Genomic DNA, 19,550 nt, shown 5'->3' on the forward strand with positions numbered 1-19,550 from the left:
AACGCGGTTGTGCTCCACCTTGGCGAAAATGACTTGGTCGCGCAAAAAAGCATAATTCTGATCAAAACAGCGATCGCGGACCTGGAAAGCGTACATGCCGCTCACCCCAACATCATGATTTTCTGGTCTGAAGGAGCTACATGCCGCTCACCCCAACATCATGATTTTCTGGTCTGAAGGAGCTATGGTGGGCACCTATCAGACCGTGGTAACGAGCGTTGGCTGAGCGACATCAGGCATGGCCCGATTGACTGGTTGGAGGATGGCAAAGGGGATTTTCAGATGTAGGTAGTCTTGGCGGCGAGACCGCAATCTTTGCGGTCTCGGGTGGCGGTATCAGGCCTTGGGCGGAATCCTTTAGTCCATCTTCCTCTTTGCGGCGGCGATACCAGGGTTCCCCGTTAAAGGGGTTTTTGAAGGGAGGCTTTGGCCGTACGCCGAAAGGTCGTCATTGCTCTCCCCTGCGGCGGCGTAACGGGGGCGGCCATCTCTGCTTGAACATATGTTCTCCAGAGCCGGCCCATCCCCCACACACACACTGGATAACCCTGATGCTCCCTAGGTCCCCGGCTGGGGACTAGGGAGGGAGAACGCCCAATGCCTGAGCCAAGGTCTACCCACATTTGAAATTTAATAAAGTTGTGGCCAATTTAATCCCATAGCACGTTGTCTAGAGTCGTTATTCCACATGACGGGGGGGACCACTCGGGATCTGGGGACTCCGCCTGTCCACGCAATGACCGCTCCCCACTTAAAACGGGGGGCGCCCTTTGCGGGGACGCGTGCAGCCCTGGATCTGGAGTGGCCCCATCAGCATAGGCTTTGCCTTCCGTCAGGTGGGATACCTGGAGGTCCCCGCCTACCCCAGTGAGTTGTCCAATCCCACCTGGGGGAAGCGTTGCCAGGGAAACCAGGCCAGGTGGGGGGAGGGATTACCTGCCCACACAATAGAGGGTGGATCTTAATTGTTAATCCTCACTTGGCTCCAGAGCTTCTCCCACCCTACCCACCCTCAGTTAATGCCTTCTTTTGCAGGTTATCTTTTCTTCATAGGTTTTGCAGGTTAACATTTCTCCACAGGTATGCGGGCGCTGCTACGATAAGGTCGCTGTTAAAGGGCCGGAAAGGAATTTCCCTGCATTGGCAGGTTTCGCCTTTCCCGTAGCAAAACGTCACAACTTTGGCGGTATCAGGCCTTGGGCGGAATCCTTTAGTCCATCTTCCTCTTTGCGGCGGCGATACCAGGGTTCCCCGTTAAAGGGGTTTTTGAAGGGAGGCTTTGGCCGTACGCCGAAAGGTCGTCATTGCTCTCCCCTGCGGCGGCGTAACGGGGGCGGCCATCTCTGCTTGAACATATGTTCTCCAGAGCCGGCCCATCCCCCACACACACACTGGATAACCCTGATGCTCCCTAGGTCCCCGGCTGGGGACTAGGGAGGGAGAACGCCCAATGCCTGAGCCAAGGTCTACCCACATTTGAAATTTAATAAAGTTGTGGCCAATTTAATCCCATAGCACGTTGTCTAGAGTCGTTATTCCACATGACGGGGGGGACCACTCGGGATCTGGGGACTCCGCCTGTCCACGCAAAGGATTTGGTAATCATATATTTCAAAGATCTTTAGGACAAGTATATAAATTTATTAGAACGTAAAACACCGTGGTGGTTATCTCCATTGGAAGCAATGAGCGTGAAAAAGATAAATATGAGTAAAAATTGGGTTACCTATGAGAAATTGTTGGGGGGGGGGGAGAAAGGAAGTAATAGAAAATGAAACCTTATGAAGAGGTTAAAGAGTATGTAAATGATTGGTTGCACTATCGCCAAGTCAATGAAATGTATAAAAAGGATTTAAAAGAAAATGGATTTGATGATAAGAAATCAAAATTTGAAATAGAAATATTAAACAATGAATGTAAAATAATGTCTAAAATGTATACAATACTGCTGGAATGGCACCTGAAAGACGAGGAAGTGAAATCGGTGATGATACACTGGGCAAAAGATTTTGGATACAACATACAGCTTAAAGAATGGGAGAGGTTGTGGAAAGAAAGAATAAAATTTACAGCTTGTTATGCCTTGAAAGAAAATATGATGAAAATGATGTATAGATGGTATATTACACCTCTGAAATTAGCCAAGATGTATTAGATAAATAATAAATATTGGAAATGCAAAGAAAAAGAAGGAACATTTTATCATGTGTAGTGGGAATGTAAGAAAGTAAAAAACCTCTGGGAAATTACATATAATGAGATGAAAAAGATGTTGAAATATACATTTTTTTAAAAACCAGAAGCATTTTTACTTGGCACTATAGGTGAGGATATTAATAGGCAGGATGTAAAATTGTTCTTATATGAAACAACAGCGGCAAGAGTATTGTTGGCTCAGAAATGGAAGCAAGAAGAAATACCGACTAAAGAAGAATGGCAGACAAAATTAAAGGACTACGCAGAATTGGATAAAATGACAGGAAGGATTTGAAACCTGCGGGACCGGAGATTTACAGAAGATTGGAAGAAATATACAAACTATTTGAAGAGCAACTGTAATCAACAAATTACGCTAGTAGGATTAGAAGAAGTTTTGTAAGGAGAAATATATGAAATATTGCAAAGAAGAGAAAGAAGAGAGATTTAAACATAATAGTGAATGTAAGAAATGTATATTACGAGAAAAGTCTGGAAAATTTTCAGATGTGATTGATGGAAGTCAAAAAAATTGTATAAGATATAAAAGTATGTTTAATAATTGTTGAAAATCATACATTAAAAAACGAATAAAAATACTTTAAAAAGAGAGAAAGCTGTCAGGGGACTGCCATCAAGACAGGGGAGGGAGGCAGGAACGTACAGGCAGCCTCCCCCTTTCCTGAGCAGCAGCACCTCGTCAGAGACTGGTGAAGGCGAAGCCTCAGGAGAAATGGATGAAGGGGGGGGGGTGAAGCAAAGGCTCACACAGGCTCAGGTGCGCCACAGCACTGCTCCCCGGCAAACAGAAAGGGAGACTGACGTGCAGCTTCCGTTGCATAGTTTTCGCAACGGAATTAAACGTAAGGAAAAGAGGAGGGGGGGTGGGTTTCCCTCGGCTTTGGTGCTGGAAGGGAAACCAGAAGTAACCACTCTCGGAATCTGCTAGTGATTGAGGCAGACATGGATTTTGGACTTCTGCACTGTACATAGTTTTTGCACCCAATAAAACCTGTAAAAGGCAGGTAAGAGTCCTGGCTGTTTACAGTGGTACCTCATGTTACATATGCTTTAGGTTACATACGCTTCAGGTTACAGACTCCACTAACCCAGAAATAGTGCTTCAGGTTAAGAACTTTGCTTCAGGATAAGAACAGAAATTGGGCTCCTGCGGTGTGGCAGCAGCAGGAGGCTCCATTAGCTAAAGTGTTGCTTCAGGTTAAGCACAGTTTCAGGTTAAGTACGGACCTCCGGAACGAATTAAATACTTAACCTGAGGTACCACTCTACTTCGGGAGCAACCATAAGTATTCCTGACAAGAGCAAATAATTATAAACAGGCCATTTGTTAGCACCTAAAGTTGATTGTTAACTACTGATCTTGAAATTTCTAGAAGTAAATTAAAATGAACCAATATCCTCAAGTAGTACAGGCAAAGCTGTGAAAATCTTCACAAGCATTCAAAAAACTGACTTGGGAGTTATAACTATGCAATGGCAATTCACAAAGTTTCACAAAAATGCAATTGGCTGGATCTAGATTTAGGCATATTTAACTCCCATTGAAATCAAGTTGTTTGCTTTATTTTAAAAGATTTATATACATGCCTTCATCAGAATTACCAGGGCAGTTTTAAAAACTAAGACTGTTATTTTTCTTTATTAAACAGGAATTATATACTGCTTAATTATAAAAAACCCTAAGCAGTTTAAAGAAAATGATGATGATTTATAACACAGATGTTAAAAACAAGGCAACCTAAACATTTTTCAAAATGCAAGTAAAACCAGCAGTTATAAAAAAAAAATACATATTAAAATAAAATGACTGTGGGCCTTGGCAGGTGCCCAACAAAGCTTACTGCTCTCGGAATTAGCTCTCAAAATTAGGAGCATTTGCACCATGAGAGACTCTTCTATTTGTCCTTTCAAGCTAAAAACTTAAAGAGGAAAAAAAAAAAAAACCCCAACAAGACTGATGTTTTCTAAATTGGATCCCATCTGTTCCATGCATCTTACCTCCACTGCTGTGTAATCTTCCTGCAAAAAGTAAGAAAATGTTTAGTCATGGGAAACGTTTAAGAACTTTGGATAAAAGTTACTTAAGTCCAGGTTGTCATGTTCGAGCTATATTGGGCCCTTCCTATTCCCCACTGAGCAATTATCTATGAAGCATCTTGGGTTTTAAAAGTTAGAAACCACAGCAGCCTTAGCCCCTGAAGACATTGTGCTTCCTTGTGGGATCTTACTTATTCATTCCTTTATTTGGTTTCTCTTTTAAACTTTTACATTAACTGTTAAATATCCTTTTACAGATACAGTTTATGATGCATATGTAAACATTTCATTGGGTTGGATCCAGATTATGTTACTCCTGTGTTATGGAACATTCCCATACATGTCTACGCAGTAGTTAGCCCCACTGAATTCAAGTTAGTCCTAGGAGTTAACTAATCCAGATTAACTAATAACTGAATAATTCAAAATTAATTACACCTGAAAGTACCTTATAATTTCCAGGTGAACTGAACAAGAATTAAATTCCTTTAGCAGTGGAACTTTGGGCAATTTTTAATTCAATGCAATTTAAGTCTTAATTTGTTAAAACTTAAGAAAATTTCATCAGACTTAGCTCTGTGTTTGATTGTGACCATTGTATTTATAATTTAATACGGCCTCGGCCCTGTACACCTGAAGGAGCGTCTCTAGCCCCATCGTTTAGTTCACTGATGTCCAGCTCCAATGGCATTCTGGCGGTTCCTTCACTGTGAAAAATGAGGTTACAAGGAACGAGGGAGGGCCTTTTCGGTAGTGGTGCCTGCCCTGTGGAACACCCTCCCAAATAAACAACTATCTGACTTTTATAAGCCATCTGAAGGCAGCCCTGTATCAGGAAATTTTTAATGTCTGATGCTTTACAATTCTTTATATATGCTGTAAGCTGCCTAGAGTGGCTGGAGAAACCCAGCCAGATGGGTGGGGTGGTATTATTATTATTATTATTATTATTATTATTATTATTATCATCATCTCTCTGAAAAGTGATTATTTTTAAGCTTAAAGATCAATTGTTGGGGAAAACAAATAAAACCATTGTTCACATTACACTCTGTGTGTGTGTGTGTTGATGCTTTCTTGATATTCTTAAGTATATTTTGTACTTTAGCAGAGCAGCTAGCAAAATTCTGAAGCCTGAAAAAAAAACCTGCCAAGGACCACATGGATGAATTGTGAATTGAATTGTGAATTGAATTGTGAATTGAACTGGAGCAGGATTAGTTCCTTTTTGGAGGGAGTGAACTTGAACTGGAATGAATTCCTTTTTGGAGGGAAGAATGGGAACGGGAAAAAATTCATTTTAAAAATTAACTTTCCAAGCACTGGTTCAAAGTATGACTCAATCGGGATTCAAGTTTATCTCCTTCAGCATGTGGGTCTTCTGGGGGGGGGAGCGGTTGGGGTTGTTTTTTCCTATGTCCATGCAGAGGTGGAGCTAGCTGCGCACCCGGGGCGGGGTGGCGATGTCATCCCCCCTCAGTGATGACACCAGGGGTGGACCACACTTACCACACACCCCTTCCTCCGCCAGTGTGTCCATGTGTGATTTCTGCATTGCTACTTGAGCGCCAAAGGAAAATATATGGTGACTGTGGAGATCTTCTCCACCTTAGTCTCCAATATTGCATTACCGGGCTTCATTTTTCTTCCCAAATGCTATATTATCGTTATGAGACTGGATGTAAACACCAGGCAGCTACTGAGAGGTAAAGAATTGTGCTTCTGAGAACAATTCAAAGTGTTGGTGTGGACCTTTAAAGCCCTAAACGGCCTTGGCCCAGTATACCTGAATGAGCGTCTCCAACCCCATCATTCAGCCCAGACACTGAGGTCCACCTCTCAGGGCCTTCTGGTGGTTCCCTCACTGCAAGAAGCAAAGCTATTATTATTATTATTATTATTATTATTCACAAAATGATTGCAAGGTATTGTTTAAAATTTAGTTTTGTTTGTATTGTTACAAGTTAAGGTCATTCGCAATGTTGCTTGTCCACTGCAACATTAGCTAAGTCCTCTCTTCCAACAAAAAATAACTTGCTCTTAGGCCACCTCCATAGCTTTAATGTCAAGATTGTGTCATGAATTCTGCTCATATTGATCCAGAGCAGAGCTCCAACGTATAGTTAGCAGAGTAAAAAGGACTTAGCACTTTGCAGGATTCCCTCAAAATAGACCACAGGCAATTAATATTCCATCCAGCAGAGTTTTACTACTGCTACTGAAGGTAAATGCGCCTAATGGTCACAAATCCATACATTCAGGATTGGCACTGTCCATAAGAAATCTAGTTGCAGCAGACTTAACCTAAACTTACAACAATTTATAATAAGACTAAAACCTTAACACTAAGCATACTATGTACAGAACAACACACCAGAAGCAAAGAGAAAGATAGAAAGTGAAACTCAGGCTCTTTCTGGCCTAGTCAGCATGACCATGAGTGGAAGAGATAATAGAATCAGTTTAAACCAGCTGTTCAGCTTCTCTGAAGGAAGAACCTTCTCATCAGGAACCTTCTGCTTGTTTCAAATCTGCCATAGTTAGATCTCTTACGGAAAAATTAACTTGAACAAGCACTTGCTGGAATTGTGCCTTCTGGTACCTACTGCATTACTAAAGCAACATCCAATTGGTTAGCACAGTTGTACATCAAATTAGTTTTCAAAGTATGCCAAAATATGATAATACTTTGTGTTCATTTTAATCCTCTATTTATTGGTGATGGCATGTATTCATTTTGATACTTGAGTCTGGATTCTAACTTCTGTTGGTTAAAATAATAAACCAACTTATTCCTTTAGTGAAATAACAGTTGTATTTATACCATGTTGAAATGTGTTAAGTATGAAAAGCAGTTGTGATTGTGAGTTTATGTACCACTGGAAACATAATAGCAACCTCAAGCAACTGCTTGAGAAACAAAATGAATTAAAAAAATAATAATAAAATAAAAAATGCTCAGTGATTGAGGAAGACAATAATTATAGTTTTCTATAACTTGGGGTTGTCTTAAACTAAGTTCTCCTCAGAGTAGACTGATTGAAAATAATGTACCTAGATTAATGATCGGCATTCATTTCAATAGGTCTATTCTGAAAATGATTAATATTGGTCACAACCTATGATACCCAATGGGCATGATCAGAACCTTAACAAAAATGACATAATGGCCGAGAAGGCCTTTCCCAGAATGCCACTAGAACTTTTGTCATTCTGGGGTACTGGAGATAGTGGTGGGAAGCCACATAACCTACGCCAAGATAAAGCAGAATTTGATTTGATTCAGAATGAATAAAAATGGATGAAAATCCCTACTGTTACACTTTTTAAGAGGATAACTCCAATATTAGGTTTCCAATATAGCTGAAAATATACCCCTTCTCTGCTGCTCTGTGTCCTCCTCTTCATTTGTCAGTGTATTTTCTTTAAATAGTTTTTCAGTTTTACAACACACATACAAGTTTAATTAAAGAAGAAAGAAAGAAAGCAAACCTACAATTTGATTCTATTTCCTCTCTTTGGCTCCTTACATTTTAACTTTACTGCTACATATCCAAATTAATTCCTTATTTATTTGTTTTTCTCCTAAAATTCTATTTCATTTATATCTTAACTGCTCAATTTATGCTAAGCCTGCTAATGATTTAAGTTGTTCACAATAATTTTTCAAATAGTCCACAAATTTTTCCATTCTTTACTGAATTTTCTTCTTCTTCCTGGTTCCTTATGTGAGTTTAGCCATCCCTGCATAGTCCATCAATTTCATCTGCCAATCCTCCTTGGTTGGGACTGTTTATTATTTCCATCTTTGTGCATAAATCAGGCATTGACAAACTCGGCCCTCCAGATGTTTTTGGCCTACAACTTCCATGATCCCTAGCTAGCAGGACCAATGGTCAAGGATGATGGGAATTGTAGTCCCAAAACATCTGGAGGGCCGAGTTTACCTGTGCCTGGCATAAATCATCTGGGCAGCTGTTGTTGCATACATAAACAGTCCCCACCCCCGATTTTGGGTACATTTGTCACTGAGGAGCGAAAAAATTTTTTAATTGCTAATGTGCAAGTGCTCCCTAATGATCTACAGTACAGAGTGCATTATCTCCCTGCGGATAAGATGAGAATCCTGGGAAATGACCAAGTTAGAGAATGTTGTTATCTAAACCTTCAACGAATCAGGGGTTTTTCGTGAGTTGTGAAAACTACTGCAAACAAGTCCTGTTCCTGGCTGCAGTTTCTCTCTCCCCCCACCCTAGATGGAGACAATGCATTTTTTAAATTTCATTGATTTATGGGATAGTTGTGGACTTATTTAAAATGCCCAAACTATGGCACACACTATCCTATTCTCTAATATTTGTAGGTACTTTGCATGTCTTTCATTTTTCACAAGTGAGGGAAAATTTGTGAACGGGTGCAAAAAACTCTGGAAGATTAAGTCATTGCTATGGTGAGTTACTGTCTTTCCTTTTCCTTCTAAGGAGGTTAAATGAGAATTTAGGACAGAACCAGTTATGACTTTGTCTCCTGTAATAATATAATATAATACATGTCTTGATAGATCAGGCCAACGGTACATCTCGTCCGATACTCTTTGTTTCAATCAATGGTCACCCGTCATGGACCTGCTCCCTGATGCCGCCATGAAACTGATGGCATTTCCCTTGCCTTGTAATTTGTCCTCAGCATCTGGTATACAGAGTCATACCTCCTCTGCAGGTTGATGTTTCATTTTTATCTATCCTGGCTTACAGTTGGGGATACTTTAATCCACTGGGGGGGGGTTCTAATGTAATTCCATTTCATTTTATTTTTATATATAGTTTTTATTAGATATTTCTAATTTACATTTCAAAATATTCATTTAGACAACCTTAAATCAATGACTTCCCTTCTTCTCTTTCTGTGGTTCATTTTGCATACTGTACATCCCTGCATATTTCAAATGAACTAAACCATTCAGTAATCCATTGTTACACCATCAAAACTTGTTTACACTGTTGAAGTTATCTTAATGGTACCAGCGTTTTTAAATGTGTACAATTTTCACCCATATAATCAGGAAACAGTTTCAGTCTTCTTTCAAGGAATATTCTTCTTGTTCTCTTATTTTCTAACTCCCTTTTAAAGCTGTCTAATGGCCATTGTGTCACCTTGTGACAATAAAATTAAACACGTTAATTATGTTTTTCATGGTGGTGGGATGTTAGAGGACTTCCTCTCCTTTGTTGTAAATATATTGAGTTCAGTCTGAATTCAAGTTGCAATCCTAATTCTATCTGATCTGACAGAAGTAAATTGCTGGAGAAGTGCAGTCTGACTAAGTTGCATTTTCCAGACTTCTGCTCACATTATGATTAATATAAGTTCCATGGATTTCAGTGCTAGTTTCAGAGGTATGTATGTATGGGCTGATGATACTGAGAGCTACCCACAGTGGGCTACATTAAAAAACACAATAATTGTATGTACTGTGTGTGTGTGTGTGTGTGTGTGTGTGTGTTGGGTCTACTATAAGCATGACTAAATCTGGATTGTTTTGCTGAGTGGTGGTGGAGGACGAGGAGTTTGGATTTGATATCCCGCTTTATCACTTCTGCTCGCATTATGATTAATATAAGTTCCATGGATTTCAGTGCTAGTTTCAGAGGTATGTATGTATGGGCTGATGATACTGTGAGCTGCCCTCAGCTGACTACATTAAAAAAGGTGTGTTTGTGTGTATATATATATATATATATGTGTGTGTGTGTGTGTGTGTGTAATGGGTCTACTATAAGCATGACTAAATCTGGTTGTTTTGTTGAGTGGGAGGTGGTGGGGTTTTTTGATGCTGCCTCTCATTTTGTGTCTCCTACACAATTACTCATCGCATACCTTCTGCCTTCTCAAGCTCTCAATGAAATTTGATGGCTTCCAAGACTCATTCCACATTCCCTGACTTCTTCAACTCCCCCTCCTTGCAGTTTTTAGTTTGCTTCTAATATTGTGGGGTTTTCCTGATTCTTATTTTCCTCATTATTGCTTAGCAGCCTTGAGGCTTCAGCAATAATACAAGATGTAAGCCTCAATATAAATTAACGCATAACTATTGGGTCAGGTGACGCTATTTACTTCCAATCTGTTTTCCTGTTTCAGTTCCAGGTAAGCCCTTAGAGGGAGATAACATGGGCAGAAGAGAGAATGAGACTACCATGACCGAATTCATCCTGCTGGGCCTCTCTAGTAACCCTCAGACGAAGATCGCCCTCTTTGGCCTCTTTCTCCTCATTTACCTCATCACTGTGGTGGGCAACGGTCTCCTCCTGCTGCTTGCTGTGGTGGACCCCCACCTGCACACCCCCATGTACTTCTTCCTTGGCAACCTGTCTTTCCTTGACATCTGCTATACTACCAGCAGCATCCCCCAGATGTTGGCTCATTGCCTGTCAGCCAAGACCACCATTTCCCATTCTGGCTGTTATGCCCAAATGTACATCTCCCTCTTCTTGGGGATGACAGAATGCCTCCTGCTGGCGATGATGTCCTACGACCGCTTGGTGGCTGTTTGCAACCCCCTGCCCTATAATATCATCATGAGCAATAAGGTTTGCATTGCTATGGCAACCATTTCATGGGGAAGCTCCTTCCTCCTGATCCTGGTACCTTCTGTCACCTCACAGGCCTCTCTATGTGGGCATAATGTTATCAACCACTTTTCGTGTGAGGTCCAGGCTATGCTCAAGTTGGCCTGCTCAGACACTAGTGGAAACCAGGTGACAATGTTTGCCACCAGTATCCTTACTCTGCTTCTTCCCTTCGGCTTCATCTTGGTCACCTATGCCCGTATTATCACCACCGTGTTGAAAATGCAGTCCACAGAGAACAGGACCAAGGCCTTCTCAACCTGTAGTTCACATCTCATGGTGGTCACCATATTCTATGGAACAGCCATGTCAATGTACTTACAGCCTCAGACCAAAACATCCTCAGATCTAGACAAATACATTGCCATATTCTATGGCACCATCACACCCATGTTGAATCCACTGATCTATAGCTTAAGGAACAAGGATGTGAAACAAGCTTTCCGGAAAGTGACAGGGAGGAAGAGAGACCTCTGATACCTACCAGCCCCCTCCTTTTAATATCAGAAATGCTGGCCTTTTCTTTTGATGTATATTTTTGTATAGGTGCACATTTGTACTGGTCCCCACAATTGTCTTTTCAACTAATACTTTTGTGTCTAGAAAAACCTATAATTTGTCACCTAAAGTCTTGAAAAATAGGAAAGCGAGGTTTAAGGATAGTGAAATAATGAAACACAAACATTTCTGATGTCGAGCACTGACTTTTGAGCTTGGGAATTCAGCTGTTGTGGAATTCTGAATGTTTGACCTGGAGAAATGTAGTAACAGCATGAAGAACCTGAGCAAACAAATTCTAGAAGGGAACCTGTTTTAGTCTGCCACAACAAAAACATCAAAGACTCTTGTGGCACTTTAAAGACTAGCTTATTTCGTCTTAGGTTTCCATATATTCCTTCATTTTCAGATGTCTGATGATATGGGCTAAAGTCCATTAAAGATTATGCCACAGGTCTGCACTTCCCTGGCCATGTCCACACACTTTCCATTTTTTGTCCCTCCACATTCCCCAGGAAAACCCAGTCTCTACTGCTGAATTGGAATAAACAGCAATTTGGGTTTTCCACAAATTGCCGCTTGCTCCAATTCAGTGTCAAAGAGCGGGTTTTCATGGGGAAAGTGGTGGGGCAAACATAAATACCGTATTTTTTGCTCTATAAGACTCACTTTTTCCCTCCTAAAAATTAAGGGGAAATGTGTGTTCGTCTTATGGAGCGAATGCAGGCTGCGCAGGCTATCCCAGAAGCTAGAACAGCAAGAGGTATCGCTGCTTTCACTGTGCAGCGATCCCTCTTGTTGTTCGGGCTTCTGAGATACAGAATATATTTTTTTCTTGTTTTCCTCCTCCAAAAACTAGGTGCATCTTATGGTCTGGTGCGTCTTCTGGAGCGAAAAATACAGTAAATGCTTGGACATGGACTGGAAAGCCCAAATCTGTGCCTAGAAATGCAGCACAAAGGCAAGTGTTATGGAAACACAATTGTCTCAGTTCAGCAGCTCCCTCAGAATCACAGAATTGTAGAAGTCGTAGGGACTCTGAGGAGCATCTAGTCCAACCCCCTACAATGCAGGAATAGGCAGCGGTCCCATAGGGGGATCAAGCCTGCAACCTTGGCGTCATCAGCACCACGATCTAACCAACTGAGCTAAGCAACTTCCACAAGCAGAAGGTCCAGAATAGAGCTATGGGTGAGCCGGAGGACATGTCCCACCCAACTTGGCATGCAATGCCATTTCCTGATGTTAAAATGAAGATGGCATCCCTGGCTTATGTGCTGCCCTGCGTAACCTAAAGGTCTGTAAGCGGGAAATGTGTGGAACCAGTTGTGCACAGTGCACAGTGAAGTTTATTTGGTTTTCAATATCTTAAATAAAAATGTTGCACGCCTCTGCAAATGTGTCAGTTTCTCCTTTTCCCTCTGAGCTATTTTTGCCATGTTAGCAGAAAGAACCAAAGTGTAAACCAGGCATAGGCATACTTGGCCCGCCACATGTTTTTGACCTACAACTTCCATGAGCCCTAGCTAGCAGGACCATGATCCCTAGCTAGCAGGACCATGATCCCTAGCTAGCAGGACCAGTGGTCAGGCATGATGGGAACTGTAGTCCCAAAACATCTGGAGGGCCGTGTTTGCCTGTGCTTGGCATAAATCATCTGGGCAGCTGTTGTAGCATACATAAACAGTTTTTTCCTGATCTTTGGGTACATTTGTCACTGAGGAGAAAGAAAAAACTATTTAATTGCTAATGTGCAAGTGCTCCCTAATGAACTACAGTACAGAGTGGATTATCTCCCTGTGGATAAGATGACAGTCCTGGAAAATGACCAAGTTAGAGAATGTTGTTATCTAAACCTTCAACGAATCAGGGGTTTTTCATGAGTTGTGAAAACTACTGCAAACATGTCCTGTTCCTGGCTGCAGTTTCTCTCTCCTCCCAAACTAGATGGAGACAATGCATTTTTTAAATTTCATTGATTTATGGGATAGTTGTGGACTTATTTAAAATGCCCAAACTATGGCACACGCTATCATATTCTCTAATATTTGTAGGTACTTTGCATGTCTTTCATTTTTCACAAGTGAGGGAAAATTTGTGAACGGGTGCCAAAAACTCTGGAAGATTAAGGCATTGCTATGGTGAGTTACTGTCTTTCCTTTTCCTTCTAAGGATGTTAAATTAGAATTTAGGACAGAACCAGTTATGACTTTGTCTCCTGTAATAATATAATACATATCTTGATAGATCAGGCCAACGGTACATCTCGTCCGATACTCTTTGTTTCAAACAATGGTCACCCGTCATGGACCTGCTCCCTGATGCTGCCATGAAACATTTCCCTTGCCTTGTAATTTGTCCTCAGCATCTGGTATACAGAGTCATACCTCCTCTGCATGTTGATGTTTCATTTTTATCTATCCTGGCTTACAGTTCGGGATACTTTGATCCACTGTGGGATTTTTTTTTCTAATTCCTTTTTATTTTATTAATTTTATGTATAGTTTTTATTAGATTTTTCATTTCAAAATATTCATTTAGACAACCTTAAATCATTGACTTCCCTTCTTCTCTTTCTATGGTTCATTTTGCATAGCATACATCCCTGCATATTTTAAATGAACTATACCATTCAGTAATCCATTGTTACACCAGCAAAATTGGTTTACACTGTTGAATTTCTCTTAATGCTACCAGCATATTTAAATGTACACAATTTTCAACCATATAATTAGTAAACAGTTTCCAGTCTTCTTTCAATGAATATTCTTCTTGTTCTCTTATTTTCTAACTCCCTTTAAAGTTGTCTAATGGCCATTGTGTCGCCTTGTGACAATAAAATTATACACGTTAATTATGTTTTTCATGGTGGTGGGATGTTAGAGGACTTCCTCTCCTTTGTTGTAAATATATTGAGTTCAGTCTGAATTCAATGTGTAATCCTAATTCTATCTGATCTGACAGAAGTAAATCGCTAGAGAAGTCCAGTCTGACTAAGTTGCATTTTCCAGACTTCTGCTCACATTATGACTTCTGCTCACATAATTATGACTTCTGCTCACATTATTATAAGTTCCATGGATTTCAGTGCTAGTTTTAGAGGTATGTATGCATGGGCTGATGATACTGTGAGGTGCCCTCAGCTGACTACATTAAAAAAATACAACAGTAATTGCATGGGATGTGTGTGTGGGTGTGGTTGTGGTTGTGTATAAAATGGGTCTACTATAGGCATGACTAAATCTGGATTGTTTTGTTGAGTGGGTGGTGGTGGGCTTTTTTGATGCTGCCTCTCACTTTTGTGTCTCCTACGCAATTACTCATTGCATCCTTTCTGCCCTTCTCAAGCATTTAATGAAATTTGATGGCTTCCAAGACTCATTCCCCACTCCCTGACTTCTTCAACTCCCACTCCTTGCAGTTTTTAGTTTGCTTCTAATATTGTGGGATTTTCCTGATTCTTATTTTCCTCATTATTGCTAAGCAGCATTGAGGCTTCAGCAATAATACAAGATGTAAGCCTCTATATAAATTAATGCAACACTCTTGGGTCAGGTGAGGCTATTTACTTCCAATCTGTTTTCCTGTTTCAGTTCCAGCTAAGCTCTTAAAGGGAGATAACATGGGCAGAAGAGAGAATGAGACTACCATGACCGAATTCATCCTGCTGGGCCTCTCTAGTAACCCTCAGACGAAGATCGCCCTCTTTGGCCTCTTTCTCCTCATTTACCTCATCACTGTGGTGGGCAACGGTCTCCTCCTCCTGCTTGCTGTGGTGGACCCCCGCCTGCACACCCCCATGTACTTCTTCCTTGGCAACCTGTCTTTCCTTGACATCTGCTATACTACCAGCACCATCCCCCAGATGTTGGCTCATTGCCTGTCAGCTAAGACCACCATTTCCCATTCTGGTTGTTACGCCCAAATGTACATCTCCCTCTTCTTGGGGACCACAGAATGCCTCCTGCTGGCAATGATGTCCTACGACCGCTGGGTGGCTGTTTGCAACCCCCTGCGCTATAATATCATCATGAGCAATAAGGTTTGCACTGCTATGGCAATCATTTCATGGGGCAGCTCCTTCCTCCTGATCCTGGTACCTTCTCTCACCTCACAGGCCTCTCTATGTGGGCATAATGTTATTAACCACTTTCTGTGTGAAGTCCAGGCTATGCTCAAGTTGGCCTGCTCAGATACTAGTGGAAACCAGGTGTCAATGTTTGCCTCCGGCATCCTTACTCTGCTTCTTCCCTTCGGCTTCATCTTGGTCACCTATGCCCGTATTATCACCACCGTGTTGAAAATGCAGTCCACAGAGAACAGGACCAAGGCCTTCTCAACCTGTAGTTCACATCTCATGGTGGTCACCATATTCTATGGAACAGCCATGTCAATGTACTTACAGCCTCAGACCAAAACATCCTCAGATCTAGACAAATACATTGCCATATTCTATGGCACCATCACACCCATGTTGAATCCACTGATCTATAGCTTAAGGAACAAGGATGTGAAACAAGCTTTCTGGAAAGTGACAGGGAGGAAGAGAGACCTCTGATACCTACCAGCCCCCTCCCTTTAATATCAGAAATGCTGGCCTTTTCTTTTGATGTACAGTGGTACCTTGGGTTAAGTACTTAATTTGTTCTGGAGGTCCGTTCTTAACCTGAAACTGTTCTTAACGCGAAGCACCACTTTAGCTAATGGGGCCTTCCGCCGCTGCCGTGGTGCCGGAGCACAATTTCTGCTCTCATCCTGAAGCAAAGTTCTTAGCCCGAGGTACTATTTCTGGGTTAGTGGAGTCTGTAACCTGAAGCGTATGTAACCCGAGGTACCACTGTATACTCTTTTATAGGCACACATTGGTACTGGACCCTGCAAGTGTCTTTTCGACTATTACTTTTGTGTTTAGAAAAACCTATAATTTGTCACCTAAAGTCTTGAAAAATAGGGGAGTGAGGTTTATGGATAGTGAAATAATGAAACACAAACATTTTTGATGTTGAGCACTGACTTTTGAGCTTGGGAATTCAACTATTGTGGAATTCTGAATTTTTGACCTGGAGAAATGTAGTAACAGCATGAAGAACCTGAGCAAATAAATTCCAGAAGGGAACCTGTTTTAGTCTGCTACAACAAAAGCATCAAAGACTCCTGTGGCGCTTTAAAGACTAGCTTATTTCTTCTTAGGTTTCCATATATTCCTTCATTTTCAGATGTCTTATGATATGGGCTAAAGTCCATTAAAGTTTATGCCACAGGTCTGCACTTCCCTGGCCCATGTCCACGCACTTTCCATTTTTTGTCCCTCCACATTCCCCAGGAAATCCCAGTCTCTACTGCTGAATTGGAACAAACAGCAATTCGGGTTTTCCATGAATTGCCACCTGCTCCAATTCAGTGTCAAAGGGCGGGTTTTCATGGGGAAAGTGGTGGGGCAAAAATAAATACATGCTTGGACATGGACTGGAAAGCCCAAATCTGTGCCTAGAAATGCAGCACAAAGGCAAGTGTTATGGAAACACAATTGTCTCAATTCAGCAGCTCCCTCAGAATCACAGAATTGTAGAGTTGGAAGGGACTCTGAGGATCATGCAGTCCAACCCCCTACAACGCAGGAATAGGCAGCGCTCCCATAGGGGGATCAAACCTGCAACTTTGGCATCATCAGCACCACGATCTAACCAACTCAGCTGTGCAACTTCCACAAGCAGAAGGTCCAGAATAGAGCCGGAGTTCATGTCCCACCCAACTTTGCATGCAATGCCATTTCCTGATGTTGAAATGAAGATGGCATCCCTGGCTTATGTGCTGCCCTGTGCAACCTAAAGATCTGGAAATGGGAAGCAAGCTTTTGAAATCAAAAACATGAAATCAAAACATGCTTTGAAATGTGTGGAACCATTTGTGCACAGTGAAGTTTATTTGGTTTTCAATATCTTAAATAAAAATGTTGCACGTCTCTGCAAATGTGTCAGTCTCTTCTTTTCCCTCTGAGCTCTTTTTGCCATGTGAGCAGAAACAACCAAAGTGTAAACCAGGCATAGGCAAACTCAGCCCTCCAGATGTTTTGGACCTTCAACTCCCATGATCCCTAGCTAGCAGGACCAGTGGTCAGGCATGATGGGAACTGTAGTCCCAAAACTTCTGGAGGGCCGAGTTTGCCTGTGCTTGGCATAAATCATCTGGGCAGCTGTTGTAGCTTACATAAACAATTTTTTCCTGATCTTTGGGTACATTTGTCACTGAGGAGGGGAAAAAAACTATTTAATTGCTAATGTGCAAGTGCTCCCTAATGAACTACAGTACAGAGTGGATTATCTCCCTGTGGATAAGATGACACTCCTGGAAAATGACCAAGTTAGAGAATGTTGTTATCTAAACCTTCAACGAATCAGGAGTTTTTCGTCAGTTGTGAAAACTACTGCAAACATGTCCTGTTCCTGGCTGCAGTTTCTCTCTCCCCCCACCCTAGATGGAGGCAATGCATCTTTTTAATTTCATTGATTTATGGGATAGTTGTGGACTTATTTAAAATGCCCAAACTATGGCACACAGTATCCTATTCTCTAATATTTGTAGGTAATTTGCATGTCTTTCATTTTTCACAAGTGAGAGAAAAATTTGTGAACGGGTGCCAAAAACTCTGGAAGATTAAGTCATTGCTATGGTGAGTTACTGTCTTTCCTTTTCCTTCTAAGGATGTTAAATTAGAATTTAGGACAGAACCAGTTATGACTTTGTCTCCTGTAATAATATAATACATGTCTTGATAGATCAGGCCAATGGTCCATCTCTTCCGATACTCTTTGTTTCAAACAATGGTCACCCGTCATGGACCTGCTCCCTGATGCCGCCATGAAACTGATGGCATTTCCCTAGCCTTGTAATTTGTCCTCAGCATCTGGTATACAGAGTCATACCTCCTCTGCATGTTGATGTTTCATTTTTATCTATCCTGGCTTACAGTTCGGGATACTTTGATCCACTGTGGGATTTTTTTTTCTAATTCCCTTTTATTTCATTTTTTATGTATAGTTTTTATTAGATTTTTCTAATTTACATTTCAAAATATTCATTTAAACAACCTTAAATCACTGACTTCCCTTCTTCTCTTTCATTTTGCATACTGTACATCCCTGCATATTTTAAATGAACTAAACCATTCAGTAATCCATTGTTACACCATCAAAACTTGTTTACACTGTTGAATTTATCTTAATGCTACCAGCGTTTTTAAATGTATACAATTTTCACCCATATAATCAGGAAACAGTTTCCAGTCTTCTTTCAATGAATATTCTTCTTGTTCTCTTTTTTTCTAACTCCCTTTTAAAGTTGTCTAATGGCCATTGTGTCGCCTTGTGACAATAAAATTATACACGTTAATTATGTTTTTCGTGGTGGTGGGATGTTAGAGGACTTCCTCTCCTTTGTTGTAAATATATTGAGTTCAGTCTGAATTCAAGTTGCAATCCTAATTCTATCTGATCTGACAGAAGTAAATCGCTGGAGAAGTGCAATCTGACTAAGTTGCATTTTCCAGACTTCTGCTCACATTATGATTAATATAAGTTCCAAGGATTTTGGTGCTAGTTTCAGAGGTATGTATGTATGGGCTGATGATACAATGAGCTACCCACAGTGGGCTACATTAAAAAACACAATAATTGTATGTACTGTGTGTGTGTGTATATATATATATTGGGTCTACTATAAGCATGACTAAATCTGGATTGTTTTGTTGAATGGTGGTGGAGGAGGAGGAGTTTGGATTTGATATCCCGCTTTATCACTACCCGAAGGAGTCTCAATGCGAATAACATTCTCCTTTTCCTTCCTCCCCCACAACAAACACTCTGTGAGGTGAGTGGGGCTGAGAGACTTCAGAGAAGTGTGAGTAGCCCAAGCTCACCCAGCAGCTGCATGTGGAGGAGCGGAGACATGAACCGGGTCCCCAGATTACGAATCTACCATTCTTAACCACTACACCACACTGGCTCTCGAGTGGCTGGTGGTGGGTTTTTTTGATGCTGCCTCTCACTTTGGTGTCTCCTACGCAATTACTCATTGCATCCCTTCTGCCCTTCTCAAGCTTTTAATGAAATTTGATGGCTTCCAAGACCCATTCCCCTCTTCCCACTCCCTAACTTCCTCAACTCCCACTCCTTG

At 41.2% G+C, this 19,550-nt stretch overlaps 2 protein-coding genes across 2 annotated transcripts; both read left to right on the forward strand.

Annotated features, from left to right (window-relative positions):
• Nucleotides 1–10,404: 10,404 nt before the first annotated feature.
• Nucleotides 10,405–11,706, forward strand: LOC307200191 (olfactory receptor 13H1-like). Its single transcript, XM_079948609.1, has one exon. The coding sequence runs from the start codon at nucleotides 10,422–10,424 to the stop codon at nucleotides 11,355–11,357; it is 936 nt and encodes a 311-aa protein (XP_079804735.1). The 5' UTR covers nucleotides 10,405–10,421; the 3' UTR covers nucleotides 11,358–11,706.
• A 1,766-nt stretch (nucleotides 11,707–13,472) lies between these two features.
• On the forward strand, nucleotides 13,473–15,967 carry LOC307200187 (olfactory receptor 13H1-like). Its single transcript, XM_079948605.1, has 2 exons — nucleotides 13,473–13,519; nucleotides 14,972–15,967. Exon 2 carries the CDS (start codon nucleotides 15,001–15,003, stop codon nucleotides 15,934–15,936), a length of 936 nt encoding a protein of 311 aa, XP_079804731.1. The 5' UTR covers nucleotides 13,473–13,519; nucleotides 14,972–15,000; the 3' UTR covers nucleotides 15,937–15,967.
• Nucleotides 15,968–19,550: the final 3,583 nt, after the last annotated feature.

The sequence above is a fragment of the Podarcis cretensis genome (genome assembly GCF_951804945.1).
Source record: "Podarcis cretensis genome assembly, chromosome: 13".
NCBI classification, from domain to species: Eukaryota; Metazoa; Chordata; class Lepidosauria; order Squamata; family Lacertidae; genus Podarcis; species Podarcis cretensis.

Excerpts from the sequence above, each read along its gene's own strand:
- LOC307200187 (XM_079948605.1), top strand. The coding sequence starts at position 15,001 with ATGGGCAGAAGAGAGAATGAGACTACCATGACCGAATTCATCCTGCTG.
- LOC307200191 (XM_079948609.1), top strand. The coding sequence starts at position 10,422 with ATGGGCAGAAGAGAGAATGAGACTACCATGACCGAATTCATCCTGCTG.